General features: G+C 31.7%; 3 protein-coding genes across 3 annotated transcripts; 2 read left to right on the plus strand and 1 right to left on the minus strand.

Moving 5' to 3' along the window:
• Nucleotides 1-77: 77 nt before the first annotated feature.
• LOC130450142 (DNA-directed RNA polymerase I subunit RPA12) lies at nucleotides 78-3,394 on the plus strand. Its single transcript, XM_056788343.1, has 3 exons — nucleotides 78-226; nucleotides 539-752; nucleotides 1,996-3,394. Exons 2-3 carry the CDS (start codon nucleotides 623-625, stop codon nucleotides 2,247-2,249), a joined length of 384 nt encoding a protein of 127 aa, XP_056644321.1. The 5' UTR covers nucleotides 78-226; nucleotides 539-622; the 3' UTR covers nucleotides 2,250-3,394.
• LOC130450140 (receptor expression-enhancing protein 5-like) lies at nucleotides 3,394-18,374 on the minus strand. The gene is made up of 4 exons (XM_056788342.1): nucleotides 18,075-18,374; nucleotides 9,738-9,970; nucleotides 6,009-6,144; nucleotides 3,394-3,740 (listed from the first exon to the last, which is right to left on the minus strand). Exons 1-4 carry the CDS (start codon nucleotides 18,202-18,204, stop codon nucleotides 3,712-3,714), a joined length of 528 nt encoding a protein of 175 aa, XP_056644320.1. The 5' UTR covers nucleotides 18,205-18,374; the 3' UTR covers nucleotides 3,394-3,711.
• A 1,024-nt stretch (nucleotides 18,375-19,398) lies between these two features.
• Nucleotides 19,399-23,115, plus strand: LOC130450262 (phosphomevalonate kinase). Its single transcript, XM_056788565.1, has 4 exons — nucleotides 19,399-19,786; nucleotides 19,844-20,043; nucleotides 20,097-20,246; nucleotides 22,777-23,115. The coding sequence occupies exons 1-4, from the start codon at nucleotides 19,704-19,706 to the stop codon at nucleotides 22,908-22,910; spliced, it is 567 nt and encodes a 188-aa protein (XP_056644543.1). The 5' UTR covers nucleotides 19,399-19,703; the 3' UTR covers nucleotides 22,911-23,115.
• Nucleotides 23,116-23,299: the final 184 nt, after the last annotated feature.

Genomic DNA, 23,299 nt, shown 5'->3' on the forward strand with positions numbered 1-23,299 from the left:
ATTCAGGTTTTCTTGAATAAAAATTAGCTTTATTATCTAGGAGCTTTCAGAAACAATGTACAAGACACCATCTAATTATGTTAAGAAGAAGAAACTAACTTTACTTTATTTGAAATATTTAAAATTAATTGATTTTTTTCAATTTAGTGAGAATAACAGTATAATTCTTTTTATTCGGGCATTTACTGATATACTCTTGTATCAACAACTCTCCTTTAAACATCTAGTAAGTTAAAAAAATTTAAATATGATATTTTTCAACTAACTACTAACATACAACATATTAACAGCAATAACACGTGGTTATGAGATTCAAAATACAAATTCAAATAAATTTTTTACACATCCATGAGTTGATTTAGAAATACTATTGATAGAGAACTAGTAGTCATGTACAAATTCCAAATATCTGTATAACATTTTTTCTTCTTGGACTCGAGCTTTTCCTACTTTAAACCCTAGTAACATTTATAAACAGTTATAAGAATCACACTTCCTCTATAATCACAAATAAAATTATACATTTTTATGATTTAAGTTAAATGGGCTCCAGTGCAGAGTTGGATGTAGAATATCACCTTTCCTCAAGTGAAAATTGAGATATAACAACAAATTATTCGCTATGTCTAGTTCCTTCACAAGAATTCCTGGATTTTGTCCAGATTGTGGTTCAATTTTACCTTCTTTACAAAATAAGGGTGGAGTTACATGTTATTCTTGTTCTAGGATTTTTTCAGAGGATGCGGAAGAAGGTAAGTTTGATATTGAGTGTGATTTAAAATTAAAATAATTGTCTTGATGTAATTTTTCCTTTTTAACTAAACATCTTAGATATGTCTAGTTGAGTAGCCATAATGATGTTGATATGCTATAAAAGTGAGGCAAATCTTCGACCACATTTTTTTTTTTAATTAAATGATGTTTGTTGTAAGTTGATTATGTAAAATTGGCATTCATTGATATGAAGGAGAACTGGGACATTGCTCAAACTCCATATAAGTATTTGCAATGACTTAAGACACTTTATTTGAGTTTTTTTCATTAACTTTTAATCAACATATTGACTTAAAATTTCATATCTCAGATTAAAATATGGAATGATAATAAATGATTTGAAAAAAATTGATGAAATAGGTAATATCATGTGAGTTAATAAATTAGTTTCTATTTGAAACTGAATGCTCATTTTTAATTTTTATCATCTATAATAGTATTTTTAATTTAATCAACATGATTACACCAATTTCACAACGATTTTTTGTGAAATAAATCATATAAATGGTTGGGAGATCGAATCTCATTAGAGACATCTTTTCTCAAAAAAACTTTTACTTTAAAACTATTTTTAATGTTTATTACCTCTTTTATTATTTTTTCACACATGTTTCAAGAATTTTAATTTTATCTCATTGTTAATATCCAAAACAATGAAATTTGAACTTATTCAATTGCATATTTTTCAGCTAATCATTAGAAAGTAATAGTTCCTATCTGACCAACTTTCCTTTACAATTTTGTACCTTTATGTTGTACTTTTTTATCTTTTTTATCATCAGCATCTATTATTTAAATCACTCTTAAAGATCAATTTACACAGAACAAATCATTTTTTAGTATATTTTACATAAAATGTAGTTTTCAAAAAAAACTTTTTTACTTATTTTTTGGAATATTATTATCCTGACTGATAAGAGTAGAATATTTGTTAGTATAGTGGAAGGAAAATTAGTATGGATAGGATTGGAATTTCTTATTTTTGGCTATCTTAAACATAAAACAACAATTGATGTCATAAATTAAACCTCTCCAAACTTGAAAAATGTTTGGAGAAATATGTCAAATGGTTATTTTATTATTTTTTAAAATGAATTATTTTCATCCTCCCCTATTGTTCATATCATTATTAATTATAATTTACGACAAACAAAAAGCCACATTTTCAACAAATAACAAAAAAAGTTTATTCGTTTGGTCACAATTTAAATTTTCTTTCAGTGTTTGGTACCTCTAAAGTAAAATATACAATTGTTTTCAATTCTCGAGAAGCCAAAAAGAAGAACATTAAAGAAGACAAACGGCAAAAAACCAACGAAGTTCAAGAAGAAGGACCAGTTGTAGAAAGAAAATGTCCAAAATGTGGAAACGACAAAATGTCCTATGCTACTTTACAACTGAGATCAGCTGATGAAGGGCAAACTGTATTTTATACATGTACCAAATGTAAATATAAGGAAAGTGAAAACTCTTAACATGTGCATTTTATTTTAAATATATTTTATATATAAAATTATTGAATTAAAAGAGAATATGAAACACCAAAAAGTAGATATAATGTTGTTAAAAAAAGAGTACAGGGTATATGCTATGTTAAGCTGAATTAATATGTAAATATGAAACTACTGGTAATATTTTTCTTAAATTTGTTTTTTGTGAAGCTCATTGCATTTTGAAATATTTATGCTAAATAACTAGTTTATAGCAGAATAGTGGCCAGCCAAAAGCCTTCTGATAGGCCAATCAGGCGCTTTTGCTTGAACCTTTAATTGAATTAGGATATGACCCAGCTGCTAGCACCAGTCACCTCATTAATAGAATCCAGCAGCTGCAGATACGATTGTCCCTTCGATTTCTAGTACCGAAACCTACTGCGAATGCAGTTTTATGGTTCAACAGGCTTTACCTGGACTTCTGGATTGGAATCCGTAAGTAGAGGAGGATTGAAGGCTAAGTTAGAATTTGGGGCTTTTAAGTCCGCAGCCTTGGCCCTTCTTCTCCTTTTTATTCGCATTACCACTGATGTCACATAGTTTGTGCAAAGCCTAGTCAAAAGCACCAGTTAGAGCTTAGACATCAGTAGAAACTGATACTTTCGCCAGGATATCCGCAGATATTCTTCGTGAAACCTGATTATAGCTCAGATACTATTCATCCCACTGGCTCTCCTCCTTCATGTCCAAGTAGGAGCATCTAAGGAGAGCAGCCATTGGGCTCTTTCATTAACGTAAATGTCCAACGGCTCCTAGAGGGGAAAAATAACTAGATATATTTTGTTTACTTTTTTTTGCACATTTTTCTATTAAATCTGATGACCTACGATAGTGATTAATTTTTTTTATTTGTAAATGTAATTCTAACTACATTGCAATAGAAATTATGCCCCTGGTGAGTTCAGTTTCGGTTTTTCCAGTTTAAACTGGTAATTATATTTCGAAAGAAAGGTGCCTGTCATCAACACCTGGATATGGAACTTATTCTAATCTAATCAAGATCCACTCAGAGTATTATATAGAACATAGTTTTAAGTAAAATCAGTAGTAGCTTTGTCGAACCTATTAAAATTGATGTACATTGGAATACTAATGTTAAATTGTGAAGTAATAAAATACAAACTTAATGAACAAGATTTATTAGGTGCTCAAAGCCTAAAACAGGTTCTACCTTAAAATGTTACTCCAATATGTATAATAATAACAGTGTAAAATAAGTGCTTAAACTCGCAGACAAAATTTCACAAAAATCCATAAAAAGTAAGCTCAATCCGAAAATTTTAAACTTGACATAATATATCAGATTTATATACAATCACAAAAAATATTCGACTTACATAAATAAAAGTCGTAATATATACTAAATATCGATACAAATATTGTAAATAAAAGATTTTTTTCTTGAGGATTAACTGCAATATTGATGCCTTTCTACTGACATTCTTCATTCTGCCTTATCAAGGATTTTAGTTGCTGAAAAAGTAATTAATTAATAATAATTGTTACTTGACAGCTACTTACAAACGACACATGCAACCCTAATTGTTCAATTGATGACTCCCTCTATTGCAAATGATAAACAGGTACTAAAACGGAGAAGTCCCATTATGCCACACTAAATGTCAAAAGATTTCTTAATACAGTAGTTTATAAATCCAGATTTTAATTGCTATTAATATACACTCGAGAGCAAAAAAAATGACAAAAGTCGCACGCTCGCGGTCAAGTCTCTAGCAAAAAATCTGTAGCTTGCATTTTTTTTTTATATGATTTTAGCACCTCAAATCTTAAATTGCTGGAAACGTAAGATCCTAATACAAATTTTTGGTCCTGTTTGCGAGAACGGGGCGTGAAGGGTCCGGAGGAATGCTGAGCTGAGTCAGATATGTGGCAAGCCAGATTTGGTGGCGTTCGTCCGGGGGGCGCGTCTGAGGTGACTGGGAGACGTCTTCTGATCGATACTCACGCAGAGCCATGGAGTTCCTGGAGGACTGCGACTTAGAGGAAGACCACGCCTTCGCTTGTTGGAGGGCCTTGAGGCGCTAGGGGTTCGATGTTGGAGGGATGTTGCATAGGACACAAAGATTTGGCAAGAATTTCAAATCCATTAGCTTTATAATAAGTGGGCTATGTTGTTATTGAGTTTTTATTTTGTCGAATGAAAAAATATAAAACGAAAAGGTATCTTAAACAAAGAAAAGGGATTTCTAGCTTAAACTTTTCCCTGAAGTTCGTACCATAAATGCTCGATAGGAATACGATAGGCTACGCGCTGGCCAATCTATAACGGCAATTTCGGCATCCTGTAAATACTGCCGTACAGAACCTACGGTATGTGGACAGGCGTTGTCTTGCATTACAATGAAACTGACCTAAGGAACGACGTGATCATCTAAAATGTATTCTATGTATCGGTTCACCGTTAATCCTCCCGCTCCATCGCCAGTTTCAATAAAAACCAACCCGGTTTTTGCTTCCGTTGAATTGCCCGCCCAAACCGTCCAGGAACCTCGTCCGAACGCCAAGTTTTCAATTATGCAATACTACGCGAATCTTTCTCCAGGTCTTCTACAGACTCGTCCTCTTCTATCGCTACTATGCTTTCGTTTGAGAAGAGAACGGAGCCCCATTGTTCGTTAGTCTAATTAACGCGTTCTCTGGCAAATCGTAGACGGGCTTCCTGGTGGGCTGGGATTAATTTGGGGCCAGTAGCTACCTTCCTCTGACTGTTCAGCCACTCCTCGTGTTTCTTTGAGTTCTTACTCCATGTCGATCGTAGATTGTGACCTCACCAACTAATGTGCAGATTGAATTTTTAGTTTCGCTACATGTCCATTGTGAGATTGTTGACAGTGTACAGAAAATATTTTTGGCTTCGCTCCTTGTCTATCGTGGGATTGTTATCACACCAACTGATGTGCAGAATGAATTTTCTCTAGATTCACTTTGTTTTGTAGCAGAGAAGGTGACAGGTGGTTTCAACTTGTAATAATGTACTAGTTATCATGTGAAAAAAATTAATTAAAAAGTGCAACAAACATTTGAAGCTATTGATTCCTTTTTTACTGATACCGAGAGGAAGAGCCCCAAAATCTCTGATAAACACCCTCATTTCAAATTCCTTGCTACAGTACTGACTCAGAATAAAGCATGAAATTTTCTTGTCGTCGATTCGTGCAAAGGAAAACTTGATAAAATAGTCAATAACAGCAATTTTAATCTGGATTTCTTGTCAGAAGGAATCAAATGAAATGAGCCCAATATATTTGCCAAAAAAGGAGACACCTTTTTTTGGCCCAAAGTCTTTCTGTGGTGAAGGAAAATGCTTCTCCAAAAAGAAGGAAACTAAAATAAAACCTTCCCGGGCTACATTACTTCAAAAAAAGATTCCTCGATACCACCATGTCCTAAAAAAATTTAGATCTAAGCAAAAACAATCTACACTTCTCTAGCTTTCTTACAAGGCATTACACCCGATGAGATTAAATTTAGCAGAAACTGTTGGGAATAGATTCTGTGGAGAGAAGGATGAAACTCCAGTTCAACTAGTTCTAAAGTGCCTCGCCGAAGGAAGCATACGAAAAAATGCTTTAATAACAAACCTGTTGTGAAATATGAGTTTGATGATGTAGAACAGCACTGAACAAACCTTAAGGCCGATTGGTAACATGAATTATTTATCCTAATAGTAATTATAAATTTTTATATAGTAAACTTTTAAAATAATTATTATAAACATACCTGAATCTTTCACCTTGTTTATTGCGCCATCTATATTACCCTCATGCTTTAGGAAGTAAGGCTTAATAATTCTTCGGTAGAGTATAATAGATCCATTAAGGTCTCCGGGGAACATAAGCCATACCATAAAAATGCACTACAAATAAATCAGGGTACTGACATTCCATAATTTTTAATCATGAATTGGATAAATAATGTTCCTATATAATTAATACCTCCAATTTAATAAGCGTCGTTATTGAAATTTAAAATTTCTATTTAAACTGAATTAACCCATCAAGGCCTAGTGTCCGAATGGCCACACTTTATATATAATTTTACAGCGCGAATTTCAAAAAAACTTAGGAGAGTATTGGATAGATGGCAGCATATGTCTTCTCTATTCATGGCAAGTTGAAGATAATGGTAGAATAGCTGTTTGACAGCAGGTTAACGGAACTTCTCGTGACCGTGCCGATAGAAATGGACATACGGTTCGAATAAGTACAAATTCTCTTTTCACAGAAACTTTTATGATGTGGTATTTGAGAAAACACAAATACATGTTTCTATAAGAAAAGAAAATTTCTATAACGGCAACTCTAGACACGCAAAGTTTCGATGTGGAATAATATAGAAATTATTCACATTTTTTTCAGACGCGGCTTTTCTTTAGAGGAAGCTCTTCAAATTGCATATTCTAATGAATTACCAGAGGACTGAATATATATTGAACTCCCCGACCCCAGTTCTCTTACTGATAAAGAATCGGGGGATGAATATTACAATGATTGTAACACAGGTAGCCTGGTCTTCAATTAGCAGCTGGTAGAAGATATGACCAACAATATCAATACTAAAGGAAAACCAAAAAGCGGATCAAACAAAAATCTTTGAAAACAGCACCAAAGACAGACATCAGAGAAGTAATTAACAATGTATTTTTAGCTTCAACTACTATAGAAAAAAAGTACTGTTGAACATGTTCAACCTATGTCTAAATCCTTTCCCGAACAAGACTCCAACCAATATTATGATATGTCTCCTGTAGAGTTATTTGAGATATTTTTCGATGAATATGCTTTCAAATATTTGCATACAGAGACATGAGATGATGCACTTTTGAAAACTATGCTGATCCAATTACCACAGTTGATGAACTGAAATGTTTTATTGGAATTCTTGTTCTTAGAGAGAAAACGTAGTTATTGGGACATCCAAGGTGATATGCACAATAATATGCTCTCCCATTTTGCACAATATTACAGTTTATACACTGTGCGAATAACAACGCAGTTGATAGTTCGTAGGTGTGGGCGGCCTTGAAGCCGTTAAGTACATGGGTTTTCAGATAGGCCCGTCGTGCTCTATTTGATGTTACCAAAGTTGAATGCAGAAGCCGATCTGGTGCTTTGGCTTGAACCCTTTGATGTCGTTAGGCAGGTTTTGGGGTTTGTCCAGGTGTTCAAACTACGCCCGTGTGAGTGCAGGGCATTCACAGATGACGTGGTGTGAAGTTTCGTCCTCCTCCATGCACCAGCGGCACTCCGGATCATCCATGATGCTCATGATGTGAATGATCTTATATGGCAGTGTCCGGTCACTAGTATGATTACGCGCCTATTTAGCTGGAGCAGTTGTTTGGTGAGAGACGAGCGGGGTCCGTCTATATGAGCCTTCGCTTATCTCATGCCAGGCATCTCCATCCATCTCTGCCGAGTCCGCCTTGCCAAAAAGGCTGTTGAGAGACGAGATGACAGCGCTTTTAGCCACACCAAGGATGGGTTGTGGGCCCATTGGTGTGTTCGCCGATCCCAACGCAGATATTTTGGCCGTTATCCAACACAGGTCCATTTGTTTCCATGTTAGTAGAAATAGTAACGCAGGAACACTTGCCATACAACTTCTTTGATAACCTTTTTACAAACTTCAATCTGTTATTCTACTTTAGGGAAAATGGTTTTACAGGAACAGGTACAATAGGCGATAATAGGATCCCAAAGGACTGTCCGTTGCCCAAAAAAAAGATCATGAGTAAACAATATAAAGGAGGAGCGCTAGAGCGAGCGAACGGGGTTTTCTTAAATAGACAGCGAGCACCTGTTTTGGTACCATCCCACCTCGAAGGTATGGCAAATACCGATTTGATGACGAGAATATCAATGGGAATTCGTTCAAAAAAATGGTGGTGGTGCATATTCACCTGGTTAATCAACGTTTCCATTGCAAATGCCTGAAGAATAATGACTCAACTGGAATTTAAACGCGAATTGGTGCAAGTATGGAACTTCCCCTAAATCTGCCATAGTACTTCAATAAATAGCATTACACTTAATAGGGTAAGCGATGACATCAGATACGATAGACTCGACCACATTCTGATAAGCGTACCAGATAAAAAAAGAAACGATGTGCAGGTGAAGAATGCTGCTCTATAATGAGGACAATGTGTAAAAAGTGCAATGTAGGACTTTGTTTAGGAAGCAATCCTATTTTTTATACGTAAAGCTAATTTTTTTATTTTTACCAAAATTTTTAGAATTTTAGAAAAATAATTTTTTTATTAGTTTAGTAATATTTTGGTGAAAAAACTAGTTAAAGTTGACAAAAATCGAAAAAAAAATTATTTGGGCTCTCATGGTTTGAAATAAATAAATTTAGTTTTGTGATTTTGCTTCAGTCATGTATCTTCATCAGAAAGGTGCGTCAAGTAAAGCTACCAGAAAAAATGTATGAAATGTTTACAGCACGATCGATATCTATCCATTCCAAGACTTCTTGTGGCAATTTCCTTATTACATCTTAGCCGCGATTAAGAACACTACGCTGTTATGGAGCATTCTTTCATACGAATGTCAGAAATGAACGTTCAAAGCTAACATGAATAAAATAAGAAGAGTTCCAGATGTGGTGCTATCGGAGAATCCTCAAGACCCCGTGGACTGCACATACCAGTAATGACGACATTTTTCTTTGATTGCTGCATCCAGTTTCATTAATTGTTGACAGAAAACATCAGAATTGATCGTTTGGTGCCATGGAAGCAGCTCAAAAACACAACGCCTTTGTAATCCCACCAAATTGACAGCAAGTTGTTTTTCAGCTTCAAATGTGGTTTGTGCTAATTCATTGTGTTTGTTTCATCATCGTTTATGAACTATGTTACTGTACAGGACCCCTTTTTCATCACATGTTATGATTCCGTTCAAGAAAGAGTCGGTTTCATTTCGTTTTTAAGATGCATATCGCAAATGTTGATTCTTAGTGTTAAATTTGATTTGGTCATCATCAACTTCACAAGGCTGACCACAACGTTGCTCATCTTTGGGGTACAAATCTCCAGAACGGAATTTTTTATACCAATTCTGACATGTTCGCGCTCTGATAAGTAATCAACAGCATAAACTTCACATATCTATTTGTGAGCTGCATCAACTTTCTTTCCTTTACGGAAATAAAAAAGTAGAATGTTCGTTTCAATAAAAATTAGGCACTGGTCGCTTCTAAAGCTACGTCAATGTGACCAGTACTACGCGACAAACGTCAAAGTACAGTTATTCAAAAATTTAAAGCATCGCTCTCTATCAGTAAAATGCGAAAGTACTTAGTTATCAACATTATATATTATGCTTAGTTCCTATCTATATATTAATGGAAAATAATCTTTTGGAAAAATACATAATATCATTATAGTAAAACTAGAGGTTAAAGCTTACTTGTAAATATTGACCTTGTTCAATTATTACTCACTTTAACTAGCCAGTACAGTGGGAACCATCTAACAATAATATCCACAAAATATTCCGTTACTGAAAATAAAGAAAAAACTACCCAATACGTTAACCATTTAGTATCGTCGTCTTTGGACTTCGATTCAATGGCTTTTATCGATACGTAAGCAGGATACAGGAAACCCAATGTGTTACAGACTAATTGGGCAAAATAACCAAACACCAGCCACAGGCCAACGAGTACAGCAGCTCCTACAAGTAACATTATTACACAAATAAACAGTTAGTACTTTTGAATTCAATTTGATAAGATTTAATTGCGATAAAAAGAGAAGAAAATTACATGCCTGATATGTGTAATGGAATTTTAATTATCAATGAAACTGAAATTAAACTCTTAATTATACCAGTGGCGTAACTTTTATAATATAACTATAAATCCAAAACTTTCGGTTTGCCGTTACAAAATTGAAATGCATAAGACCATTCATAGTTGTCGTTTGACATGGCCGTGTGTCGGTGGTGACTTGATCTTCTCCTCTTCATAGCAATTTTCGTAGCAATAGAAAAGAGTCAATCATAACTGTTTACATTTGTCCCAATAAAAAACTCTTCGTTATTTTCCATATCGTTCATAAATACCATATCACAAACCAAAACACAAAAATACCACGAAAACAAAAAGCAGTACACGCGTCAAAGAGAATAACAAAATTTTTAGGTTAACCGTAGCAACATCAAGTTTATGAATAGGGTAGAGAATTTGCTACGAACGCCAAACGGCAAACGTTAACCGCAAACGGCAACGACAAACGGAAATTCAAGTTTATGAATCGGCCTATAATCGTGAAATAGACGATGGGATTAGGATAATGCATTTTGAAATAATTTCACATAATGATACGAAGGCGGTTTGATGGAAGAGAGATTTTTAGTTGGTTGGTAATCAAATTGTTATACTTCTGACGACCAGTAGCGGATTTACAAGTTGGCCGCCTGTAAGTTATCCATCTTTTGCCGTTTTTTAGTTCACAATTATTCAAAGCATATTTTTTTCATTGCATATAATTGTTGCAAGACATTATTTTAAGCATAGCTAGTTGAATCGTGTACTTCTACAGAAAGGTAAGGTACGTTTTAAAACTATTCAACAAGAATAAAGCTTACACAAGAAGTAACGTTGATGGATACGAGTATTTTTCATTGACACTCACAGTTTAACAAAATCATAATTATTTTGTTGTATGATAAATTGGTCATTAGGTCTGACTCTATGCATAAAAGGGATGAGGCGTTAAGTATTTTTTGAATTAAAGTTGATAGTAAATACCTCTTCACTCTTTTCAAACAAGAGAAGCTTCAGTCATCTGAATAACTTAATGCTGATGTACACAAAATAATAAGTTAGTAGCTTTGTAATTGTACGCGTTCTTGAACTAATTCCGAATCTAAATCATTGGTGTAGAATTTTTCCAGAAAACTACCTCTTCTGTTAGAACCGTTGATAAAAACTCACTCAATTTTATAAGAAATGAGAATTTCTATTTAAATCCATTATAGGCCTGCTAACTCGAAGATGAGACAACGATAAACGTATTAACTCTGAAGTAATCACTAGCAGCCATTCCAATATATTCCTCAAGTGTTCCATTGAATATTCTTTTTTGTTGTTTCTTGTCGTCCTTTGAAATCTGCCGTCCTAGGCTACAACCTACTCAGCCTGTTGGTAAATCCCCAATGTTGATGACATATATCATATCAGAATTTCACACAAGTTTTCATAAAACGTTTTTTACAGCAAGTAACTTTATCCCTAAAAACCGATTCTTCAGTCATACCACCCCTATATGTTTATATTTTTGTCGTGATGATTTATCTTGATTTTAGGACTGTTTTGATAAAACATCGGTTCAAAACAACAAGTAAAAATTTAACGTTTCGAAATATTTCGGTCTTTATCAAAATACATTTTTATTTTTAGCAATAGCAAATAGTAAATCACATCTGTTTGCGTTTGTCACGTTTGTCCCAATAAAAAACTCTTCGTTATTTTCCATAATATCGTCCATAAATACCGGATTACAAACAAAAAGCAGTACATACGTCAAAGAGAATAATAAAATTTTTAGGTTAACGGTAGCAACGTCAAATTTATGAATAGTTTGTGGAATTTGCTACGAACGTCAAGCGGCAAACGTTAACCGCAAACGGCAAACGGAAAGTCAAGTTTATGAATCGGCCTATAATTATGAAAAAGACGAGGGGATTAGGATAATGCGTTTTAAAATAATTTCATAAAATAATACAAAGGCAGTTTGATAGAAGAGAGATTTTTAGTTTTCATGAAGCGTTTTTTTACAGTAAGTAACTTTTTCATTAAAAACCGATTCTTCAGTCATACCGCCCATATATATTTATATTTTTTTCGTGATTATTTATCTTGATTGTAGGACTCTTTTGAGAGGAAATTGGTTTAAAATAACAAGTAAAAATTTGACGTTTAAACCTGTTTCGGTGATTATCAAAATATGTTTTTATTTTTAGCGATTTATTCAACTATATCAGTGTCAAGTAGCTTCAACCATTAAAATTCCCGTTTCTTCTATTTTTTTCTATACAGATAAAAGTTAATATTAAAATTGCAAGAATAAAATTATTTACATACTTAAAAGTATAGATTCTATACTACGTTAAATCAATAATTTATATAGAAACTTATCAGAAATACGTAATGTGGTCCATGAATTTTTGGCCGCATATAGTAAATAGACAAGTCTCAACAAGCTTCACACAAACTTGCTGCTACAATCCATTTTATTATAATAGATATCGAACGACGACTCAGTCAAGTTGTTTTGAAAAATGTCTCAAATTGTTATAAAATTTTTGACTAAAGAAGGATTAAATCCAACACAATTGAAAAACAGATTGGAGGCTGTTTACGGTGACTTGTGTCCAACAACTAAAAATTGGTTTAGCGTTTTGCTAGTGACGAGAATCATTAGAAGATGAGCCACGTGCGGGAGGTCCTGTGACTCCAGAAAACATTATATTAATTTGTTCTAAGTGCGCCTAAATTGCAGCATAGACTGGCATTTCCAAAACAATTGTTCTAAAGATGCTACATGAGCATTCAAATATGACAAAAATTAACGCAAGGTGGGTGCCCCGATTTCGCAAAACAATACAAAAGCAGCGTCGAGTAGAATGTTGTGAGAGATTTTTAGAGCATTGCCGCGAGAACCAAGAAAGTGTAATCTCTTAATTGAAACTGGTGTTGAAACTATGATCTGAAATCCAAAAGAGATTACATGGAGTGCGATTGGAAACGTCAGCCAAAACAAGCAAATGTAACGAAAAGCATTAAAAAACTGATGGCTACAATATTTTGTAATCGCGAGGGTATCCTTTTGATTGACTTCAAGGAAACAAATACAACCATGAACGCGGCATATTTCTCTGACTTACTAAAACAGTTCCATAAAAAAGTATTGAAAAATACTACTGTACACGAATGTAGCTTCACAAAGATTGAACACCCACCATATCGCCTTGATCTAGTCCTGTCCGACTAATGTTTATTCGCAAATCTGAAGGCCAGTTAAAGGGGTAAAAAATTTAACAGCAACAATGAAATTAAGCAGGCAGTGTACGAATATTTTGGATCTAAAATTGCATCATATTTTTGTAGTGGTATAAAAGCTTTAGTAAGATGTTCTGAAGAGAATATATTGAAAAATAATCATAGGTCATAAACGTTTCTTTCTATGTTAAGATAAGTACTCATGAGCCGCATTACGTATCTAACACTACATAATACTTATTTGGAGCACACATAAATTCACTATTATAAATAAGTAAAAAATCAAGCCTAAAAAGACACGACAAAATATTTCAATATGCTTCTCTCATCCCAGCTAATTTATAAAAAAAAATAACTACCGACTCGTGTATCTGGAAATATATCAAAACAAGTCAAGTCTGAAGTAACTGGTGATGAGACATCGTTTCATGAATCTGATATTCCACCTTGGCAATTTAGAAGGACGTCCTCTAGCTGAGACACAGCATGAAATAAGCATGTTAAAATCGATTAAAAGAAAGTGATATTAACATTTTCTTCTAATAAAATTATTGTTACATAGTTTCAATGCTTCCAGAAGATGAAACAATATAAAAGTATATTAACTTAAGCCGGTACCACACGATGCGTCCAATACTTCCAACGTTGGCCGCTGGTGGACGCAATGTGTTCGTAGTGCGCATGTCATTCGACAAATGTTTTGCTTCGAACGTTGGTCATGGAAAATCGATATTTTTGTCCCGGTTCAAAGGAATATCCAACATTGGAACGAAGTTGGAGTTCACACTTGTGGTACAACTACAACTCTTGTCCTCTTGCGGGTGAATAAGAAAAACCATAAAATTCTCTTTGAATTTCATGGACTTCACCTTTATGACATTCAGTTATGTAATATAGCATATCCCTGATATTTCATTCGCCCTTCATAGCATTCCGTTAAAATAGCATTCTCCATAACCACTCAATCAACATAATAGATTATGACAAATCTTACTTACAAAAAAAAAACAATTTCCATACCAAGAGAATATTTTAGGTTAAAAATTTGCATTAAACTTCAATTAGCGTTAAGTCCAGTGTTCCCAACTCTCAATAATTTATCTCCCTAAAGCCCCAATCAAAAACCCCTAAAATCCCCACAATTACTAAGGATTCCCCCTAAAAATTTTATTATTTATGAAATAAATAATTAAATATTCGAACAAATAACATTAAAAATAATAAAATACCATTAAACAAATGAGAAATTTCAAACAATCAATAAATAATTTCGTTCAGCAACATCATTTTTTAAAATTCTACATTCATAAATTATCAAAAACTTCAAGCCACAAATTATTTTCTTCGGTTTCTGATTTTTTAAAATCATTCATATCGACATGAATAATTTCAATATTTTTGCGAATGATTGAATTCCGTTGCAGCATGGATCGAACCATAATCATATTTTGTAATATTTCAATCGATATTTTGTTAACAACTTATTCTTTACAATGTTATTATATAGATGTTTGAAGTTATAAAAATCCCTAAAAATATAATACCCTGTAAATCATTTCATTCCAGTTGGAAACCCTGGTTAAGTCGATACCACACTATACATCCAATGCTTCTAACCTTGAATGCTGGTATGATTGGACGCATCGAGTACCCAACAATGGAACGAATTTGGAACCAACACTTGTGGTACAACTACACATACTTCTTGTCCTTTTGCATGCGAATGAAAATCCATAGTTGCCAGTACCATCCAGTTTATTTTAAAAAAATTTATATCTGTTCATAACTTTCTTTTGGTAAGTTTAGGTAAGGTTCCAGCCATCACCCAATGTTCAGCCAACATTGGAAGTTGAATGTTGGTACAAAAGTTGGATTCATCGTGTAGTTGAAGCTTTCCTTCCAATGTTCAGCTGTACGTTGGACCCATCGTGTAGTACCAGCTTTAACACATGCGGGAAAGAAAATTCATAGAAAAAAGACTAGATTTGTGAAAATAAAATTCTTTTATGACCAAAACTATTGTATTCTTAAAGTGATTCCTACAAACGCATTAAAATATTCTGTTGAGTATATCCATTGGAATAAGTGTAATATTACTACTCTCACTATTGGAAAATAAGTGGTATTACTCATTATCGAATAATGAAAATCGTGGAAAAATAATTTAAAAATAAATAGAGTATTTTTGAGTGCAGACTTTTTATTGGTATGTTTTTTAATTAAATTACTGGAATAACTGACTAGTATTTCTGTTCTCAAAAACTAACTCAAAAGATATTATGACTTCAACATAAATCAAACACCAGTATATAATTTTGCTTGAAATTATATAAAAGTAATATCTCAAAAAAAATTTTTTTGTTTTTATCCCTTTAAACTACCTTAGTTATATGAACAAAAAAGGAAAACCTAACTAGCTAACAGTTATCTACTTATTACGGAAGTTTTTTATTAACAGATTAGAGATAATTCTTAAGTTCTCAATATCAACGTTACAACATGGAAATAGATCAAGGCCGAGAAGGTGATAACGAATGTGGTTAGGTAGTAGTTTTCAAATTGGCAATAATTCGACTGGTCATTCATTTATTAAAAATTACATTAAAAAAAATTAGCTAAAATAAAAATGAGTATTAACGTTATTTCTTTGATCTCTCTCAACTATCTAATTTTAATTAAATCAGTATAGAAAATACCAAAATATTTCCACCTTTCTTCTCTAATCTCCACAACACCATAAATTATTTTCCAATAAACGAAATGGAGATGTTTGATTGAAAAAAATTAATGGGCACATGCTAAAAGAGTTTTTGCAAATAGATATAAGGCTATTTAATAAAATTATTCAGTTGCTCCATCCATTGAGCATCAGGGATCTGGTTGATATATTTCTTTACTAATCTACTGATTCTCATTTAAGTATTTAGCTATTTGACTTTCTATTACATTTTCTCTTTCTTTTGCACTGTTTCTGTTACGTTCTATTTTTTATGTTTTGCTTAATCTCCCACATTTCCTCTTATTTTTCAAATATTTATTATTTGTCTTTTGGGCCCCACTCGTTCTGTTTCAAACTATTGACTTCAGATAGTTTTAGTTAAATATATCAAGGAGGCATATGAAACACTAGAGAGAAGTTTTCTTCAATGAACCATTTGACTTTTTGAGGAAAAAAATTAATTAAATATTTTGAACTTGAACACACTGTTTACACCACCACTACACTAACACTCACAATTACACTGTCTGACACACGTTTCGATAACCAAATTAGCGTCTTCAGAAACTGAATGAATATCACCAACAGTTCCAGAAACTCCAACTAACTCTCATTTACCCCAGAATAATATCCTTATTTCTTCCTAAATTCTGGTATATCCACTTTTCAAAACAACAAAAGTTTTAACAGTAACAGAAGAAGCACTCTTTTGGATCATATAAAGTGGCTTACAACATAGCTAAATGCAATAGACACTGTTGCAAAATAGTTAATTTCAACCATTTACAAAGTCATGTTCCGTGGGAATTTTATCAGTTGATATTCAGCAGTAGCCTAGCTCTGGGCTCAATTGTTTACTCTTGCTCTTTTGATTTGCTACAAGATCCTGTCTATGTTCTAAGATATGCGAGGATTTATTGTTTTGTACCAACGGAGCTACAGCAAAATTTGATCAATAGAACAGTTAAAACACACTAATAATAAAAGAATCTTCAAAATTTTATTTACTCATATATTATGTTTGTACTAAGTAGAAAGCCTTTTCTCTATCTATAGAACATAAAGAAAAGACAAAAATTTCCTTGGGACAAATTGTAAACAAAGAAATAGAAACACAATTATGGATTTGGAGGTAACTGAAAACCAACATTTGAAATGGCCACTTGGAAAGATAGAATTTAATTACAGCTCTACAAATGAAAGAGATGGTAAATTAAGGTCATAGTAGAGCCTAAAAATATAATTTGGACAGTTTGATACAGGTTTTTTTATAAATAAAACTATAAAATTATTCAAATAATCCAAAGAGTTCAAATGGTTTGGATATATTTGCAAAAGAATTGAAAAGAGGCAGCTTATAAACAGAACAAATGCTAACATGGAGACCATTTGGAAATGGTTTATGAATCAAAGTAGTTTTTTAAGCATTACTTGTTTTGTACTATTTTGTCTATGAAAACTTATCCAGATTTGTTTTGCAAAATATTATGAGTTTGGGATTTTCAAGGACGAGGTATATTTACTTTGACTTAAAAATGTTATAACAGAAAATGTATTCAGTTAAACTGAACTGTAGTGAAAACAAAATAGAATACTGGTTTTTACTTAAAAAAAATGTTAAATACTAATGAATTATGGATAAAGTTTTCTAGTACAACTTATATAACATGCAATTTTTATTTTCCTTTTCTTAAAATATCATTTTTAGAATGCTATTAATGAATGAATAAGATTCGTCATCATCATCATTCAACAGTAACAACTAAACTACTCGAATTAAAAATTTCGTTGCAAATTTATTGAAAAAGGTTTTGTTTCATTAAATCAAGTGATAAAACATCATATGAATTATAAATATTACATCATATTACAACATTTATTTTTCGAAAATATTAAGGAAACCAATTTTGGAATATATTTTTAAAAATTAAGCAACCAAGACACAATACCTATATCTGAAAATCTTGCACTCAATATTGCAGAGAGCTTTTAGTAAAAAATGTCAAATTATTATCTTAGTGTAGTAACAATTAAAATCCAAATAAATTATTTACCTAAAGCAAGATATAACCTCTCTATGCCTGTTTTCTGTTCTGCGATTTCTAGAATCGGAGTCCATGGTTTAGAATTATCATACAATGATACTTCCAATTTCTTTTTAATCTCGATCAATTTCTGTGCCATGTTGTTTTTTGGAATGGAGGAGAAAAGTCACCGTATTAAAATTGTTGAAATATAGTTAGAAACTAGTTCTAGTCAACATCTATAAAAAACCTGTATACCCGGTTAAAACTTCATAGTCATGTGGAGGGGTGGTGGGGATGTAGAGGGAACCACATTGAAATTAGACTAATGACAAATGACGTTTCACTTGATGAATGCTGATAAGCTAATAGTATTGGAAATACATAGATTTTACTTATTTTCAAAATTTATCAATTGCTATACTATTTTAGAATTTTTGCCCTAAGGCAAATAATTCATTAAGGAGTAGCACAGAAACATAGCTAGAAAAAGAGAAATAGATCGTTATTAAATTGAAGAACCTTGGGATTTTTGCCGTATTTTATTTTTAAAATAGATAAATTACTATAGTATTTTTGAGTTGTCCCCTGTGATACAAATAATTCATCAGGAAGTGGTTCAGAAACATAACTAGAAAAAAAGAGGGAAATGGATTATTATTGAATTATAGAATCTTGTGATTTTTAACGTATTTTATATGTAATTTCAGGATGACGTCACAACCAGCTGCTATAATGTCTTGTAGCACAAATAATGTGTCTCTATATACACATGAAATAAAATTTTTGCTTGCCCACCACGACAATATGGCCGACGTGGCTCTCTCAGTCAAGCGTTTTTCTTTACTACCTTATCTCGTTTCACCAAACACCGCACAGTGAAACAAAGATAGCTCTACCTTAGACCTTTAGACAAATAAAGTGTATATACAGCAGTCTAGAATTACTATGTCTATGATTACAGTGAACCAAAATTAACACTAGAATTTGTGCCAATATATAGCTTATTAGCATCTAAGGTTTTTATTATTTCTCAGAATAATTTAAAATTGTAAATTATATATATATATCATAAATGATCTTAAAACAAATTTAGTACATAATTATTATAATCTTAATCCATGCCAAATTTTGTATTATCAGCCATGAAGGCATATTTATATAAAAAGCAAGAATCAAGTACATAAATAAAAAAGGCGGTGTAAGAGCATATTATAGACAAATAACCATTCTTGTTCATTTTAGCATAACAAGCCTCAGGTGTGATCAATTCTATTACCCAAGACAAACTAGTACATCGTTTTAATAGAAAAGAAGATATAGGTGTATATGAAAACATATAGGTTAGACATTTGTCATTAGTACTGATTTATTTAGAAAGTCTCACCCAGATTATATACACGGTCCCACAAAGTATTCGTTCTTAGGAAAACAAGTTTATCTGAATTTTTAAAGATTTTTATAAAAAAACACTTTTCACATGATGAACCTTATATAGTTTTTGTTTATATTAAATTAAGTAACTAAATCAGAAAATCGTAGCAATAAGCGTTTTGTACATGCTTTTGTATAGCATACAAGTAGAATACGGTTCGCTATTTAGAAATTGATTTATTTAAATTTGTATTGAATTTCACATTCCTACTTACTTTTATTATCATGGGAAATCCAAAAATAATTTTGTTATTTAGTGGAAAAAGAAAATCTGGAAAAGATTTTCTTGGTGAAAAAATAAATTCTTTGTAAGTTTATTTATATCTAACCTAATTTTGGATGTCAGATACACTATAATCTTTCAGATTAGGAAACGAAAGATGTTCACTTCTTCGATTATCAGAGCCTTTAAAAAGAATTTTTGCAAAGAATCACAATTTAGATCTAAGAGAACTTTTGAGTGATGGACCTTATAAGGAAATTCATAGATACAATATGATAAAATGGGGTGAAGAAGTTAGAAGTAAAGATCCTGGTTTTTTTTGTAAAGCAGCATGTGATAATGGCAAGTAATAGTAATTTGCACCAACTTCAGAAAGAAATTTACAATAATTTTAGCTCCCATTGTTCCCATATGGATAGTTTGTGATATTAGAAGAAAGACTGATATAAATTGGTTTATTGAAAATTATGGTAATTTAATTAAAACTGTTCGAATTTCAGCTGATATTGAAGTTAGACAAAGCAGAGGGTTCATGTTTACAATTGGTAAGTAAGTGTGTATCTTTATAATACAACCATTGTCAATAATCTAAGAACGAAGTTTATACTTTTATAAATAATTTCATCTTTCAATGAATTATATTTCTATCAATTTTCTTAATCTATCGCTTTTTGCACTTACAGTTATAGCTAGTTTGCATTTCCAACCTAATTTTCCTATTCTTGCCTGTATTCTACATAATTTTCCTTATTTCATGTGAAATTTCTTTTACTGTACTTCTCTCTATTCTTATTGTTACTTTTTTTCTTAACTTTTATTACTTTTTAACACACTTTGTAACTCCTTTCTCATTCACATTTTTATAATTAATTATAACATATGATTTAAATGGATATCACAAAAAATTAATGCTCATGGAAATAAAATGAATGCGAGTTATGTGGAGTTGATATTGCACATCTTATATAAAAATATCTGTGTCAGTTTTTAACAACAAAAAACCTTATTACTTATTATTATTATCCATTTTTTCATTTCATTCTGTTTGTAACCATGAAACTGTAAACTTGTATTCCACATGAAATAAAATTTGTTTTTGTGGAGTAGTAGAATGTATTTATTGCAAAGTGTAACTTCTAAACAGAATGTTTTCACATATAATTAGTAAATTATCAATGTTGCACATGGAAAACATATATCACTCTAATATCTCTTTCTATTAATTTTATATATAATATAATAATATATAAATTGTTACAAGCTTTGGAAATGAAATTGGATTTGCCCAACGATTTTTATTCGTCTGATAAGCTGAGTGCCACCAAAAATGTTTCTAAATAGAGGGATATATGTAGGGTTCACACCAGCAATGAAAATTTAGTGGTCCAAAAGGACCACCTAAGTTATGATTTAGTGGTCCAAAAATATAACGTGGTAGACAACAAAAGTAAAAAAATTAACATATGCATGCTACACACACTTTTATACATATTTTTACGGCATATATAAATTCTTTATGCAAAAACAGCACAGTAAATATAAAACATAGGTTGTTTTAAAAATATTTTGGGCGACAAATTTGTCGTCGATGTGTATGATTTTGGCGACATTTCTTGATGATTTGGCGACAATTGTTGCTATGTCGCCATGCTGGCTTGAACCCTAGATATATGTGTATGTATTTTTTCACGTAGAATACAATGGAGTTGTTAGTTTTACGATAAATCTGCATTATAACCGACATTTTCTCTGCAGGGTAGTATTTTCCGAACGGTGCATTTTGGTTAACTGCCGTTTGGCAAAAATGTAGGTCAGGTGTTCCTAAAAAACATATACAACATTTGTGCTAATTAAGGGAAATCGATTTTTAAGAAAAAATCATTTTTCAGTTTTCTCGGATTTCCCGGGAAATTTTTGATTCAATGTTAATTCTGAGAATAGCAGCTGAAGGTAAACTAAATAACGCACATTTAAACAAAATTGGTCCTGGAAGGTCAATTTGGTCCAATTTGGCGGCCGTTTGAAATGTAAAATGTAAATACTTAAATAGCGTATTCACAACGTAGACTTCCATTTGGCACAACCTCGTTCGAAAAACGTTTTGTGGAAAAATGAAGATGGCTATATTTCTTCAAATTGAATATAGAATGGTATCCCGAAGTATGAAAAAATTGACGACATTGATTTTTTTTGCTGGGTGAATCAATTTAGATTGTGCTACATAAAAAATACTTGTCTACTATACTATTTTGATTTTGTCTACTAATAAAACACAATAATACTCCTATAATATTATAACAAAAATATATTTCGACTATGTTCACACACTTTATTTGTGTACTCGACACTTTATTTTATGTCATTTTTATGTGCAGCTCATTTGATTCTAAGTTTACTTAATTGCAGAAAATGTTTATTGTTTTTGTGGTTTTATTATTTGTTCTTTAGAAGTGCTTTTTGATCTAAATATGTTTCTATTTCTTTACGTTTTCCTATACTTAATTTAGTACCGACTTATTTCCAAGCAAATTACTAGGTAATTCCCATCTTCTAATTGGAATGATTCTTTATCTCCAGCTCATTTGGTATTGTTTTCTCCTCCCATGCTTTTCTGAATGAGTGTCAAGAACTTCTTTGTTATAAGTTCCCCCTTCTACTTTTTCCTTTCTTATTAATTATTGTTTGTTATTATTATTCTTTGTGGCTTATTGGTAATGCTGAAATATGTACTTTTTTGATATTTATAGTAAAGTAGAAACGTTCTTGTTGTTTTTTAGGTTATGTTTGTAAATTTAAAATATTTTTACTACCTTTTATTTCCGTTACTGTTTTTTAGAATATGCTATTTTAGTTTCTTTTATTACATTGTTCTTCAATTTCTATTAGTATAATCATAAACTATTGTTTTTAGATTTACCCCCCTGTTTATGTATGTACTTTGTTTTTTCCTTTTATTTCCTTGTTGTTCTATCTATATCTATCACTAATTTTTAAACATTTTCCTGTTTTCTTCTATTTCTCTTTTATTTTGAGTCCTCTAATACAGTTTTTGGTTATTATTTTAGTAATTTTCAGGTGTAGATGATGCTGAATCAGAGTGTGATCTAGATAATTTTCAAAATTGGGATATTCAAGTCACCAATAATAATTTAGAAGATAGTGAAAATTCCTTGAAAAGTATTATGGATCTTATCAAAAGTTATTGCTAATTTAATATGATATTAAAAGAGTATTGAAAAGTTAATTTTATAAATATGATGAATTCCATTCTTTTTTATCTTTGATCAAAAATAGAATATTTTGATACAAATGAAAGTTGTCAATGTTTGCTGGTCTTTTATTTTTTCTAAAAATTGGAAGGAAAATTATACATGTACAATAAATTATTTATATGTTATTATATATTTCCAAATATTCTTATTTTTTATTTAATATACTTCTCAAAAAATTTCATTACATAAAAGTAAATTGATGTGATAATGAAGATCTTGTAAAATGCTTAATTTAAATAAATATAAATATAGAAAATGCGGCCTTAACAAATTTAACAATTTATATAGATTCAGGTAATTCGAAAGCTATATAACCAAGAACTAAT

Source organism: Diorhabda sublineata, chromosome 11 (genome assembly GCF_026230105.1).
Source record: "Diorhabda sublineata isolate icDioSubl1.1 chromosome 11, icDioSubl1.1, whole genome shotgun sequence".
Taxonomy (NCBI): domain Eukaryota; kingdom Metazoa; phylum Arthropoda; class Insecta; order Coleoptera; family Chrysomelidae; genus Diorhabda; species Diorhabda sublineata.

What these genes read in the sequence shown, in the direction of transcription:
- LOC130450140 (XM_056788342.1), bottom strand. Translation starts at nt 18,204, where the DNA reads ATGGCACAGAAATTGATCGAGATTAAAAAGAAATTGGAAGTATCATTG. An exon ending in CACTGTACTGGCTAGTTAAA is followed by an intron (nt 6,145 to 9,737) that starts GTGAGTAATAAT and finishes ATTTATTTGTAG; the next exon opens with TGCATTTTTATGGTATGGCT. An exon ending in AAACAAGGTGAAAGATTCAG is followed by an intron (nt 3,741 to 6,008) that starts GTATGTTTATAA and finishes TTACTTTTTCAG; the next exon opens with CAACTAAAATCCTTGATAAG.
- LOC130450262 (XM_056788565.1), top strand. Translation starts at nt 19,704, where the DNA reads ATGGGAAATCCAAAAATAATTTTGTTATTTAGTGGAAAAAGAAAATCT. An exon ending in GGTGAAAAAATAAATTCTTT is followed by an intron (nt 19,787 to 19,843) that starts GTAAGTTTATTT and finishes ATAATCTTTCAG; the next exon opens with ATTAGGAAACGAAAGATGTT. An exon ending in TAAAGCAGCATGTGATAATG is followed by an intron (nt 20,044 to 20,096) that starts GCAAGTAATAGT and finishes CAATAATTTTAG; the next exon opens with CTCCCATTGTTCCCATATGG.
- LOC130450142 (XM_056788343.1), top strand. Translation starts at nt 623, where the DNA reads ATGTCTAGTTCCTTCACAAGAATTCCTGGATTTTGTCCAGATTGTGGT. An exon ending in TTCAGAGGATGCGGAAGAAG is followed by an intron (nt 753 to 1,995) that starts GTAAGTTTGATA and finishes ATTTTCTTTCAG; the next exon opens with TGTTTGGTACCTCTAAAGTA.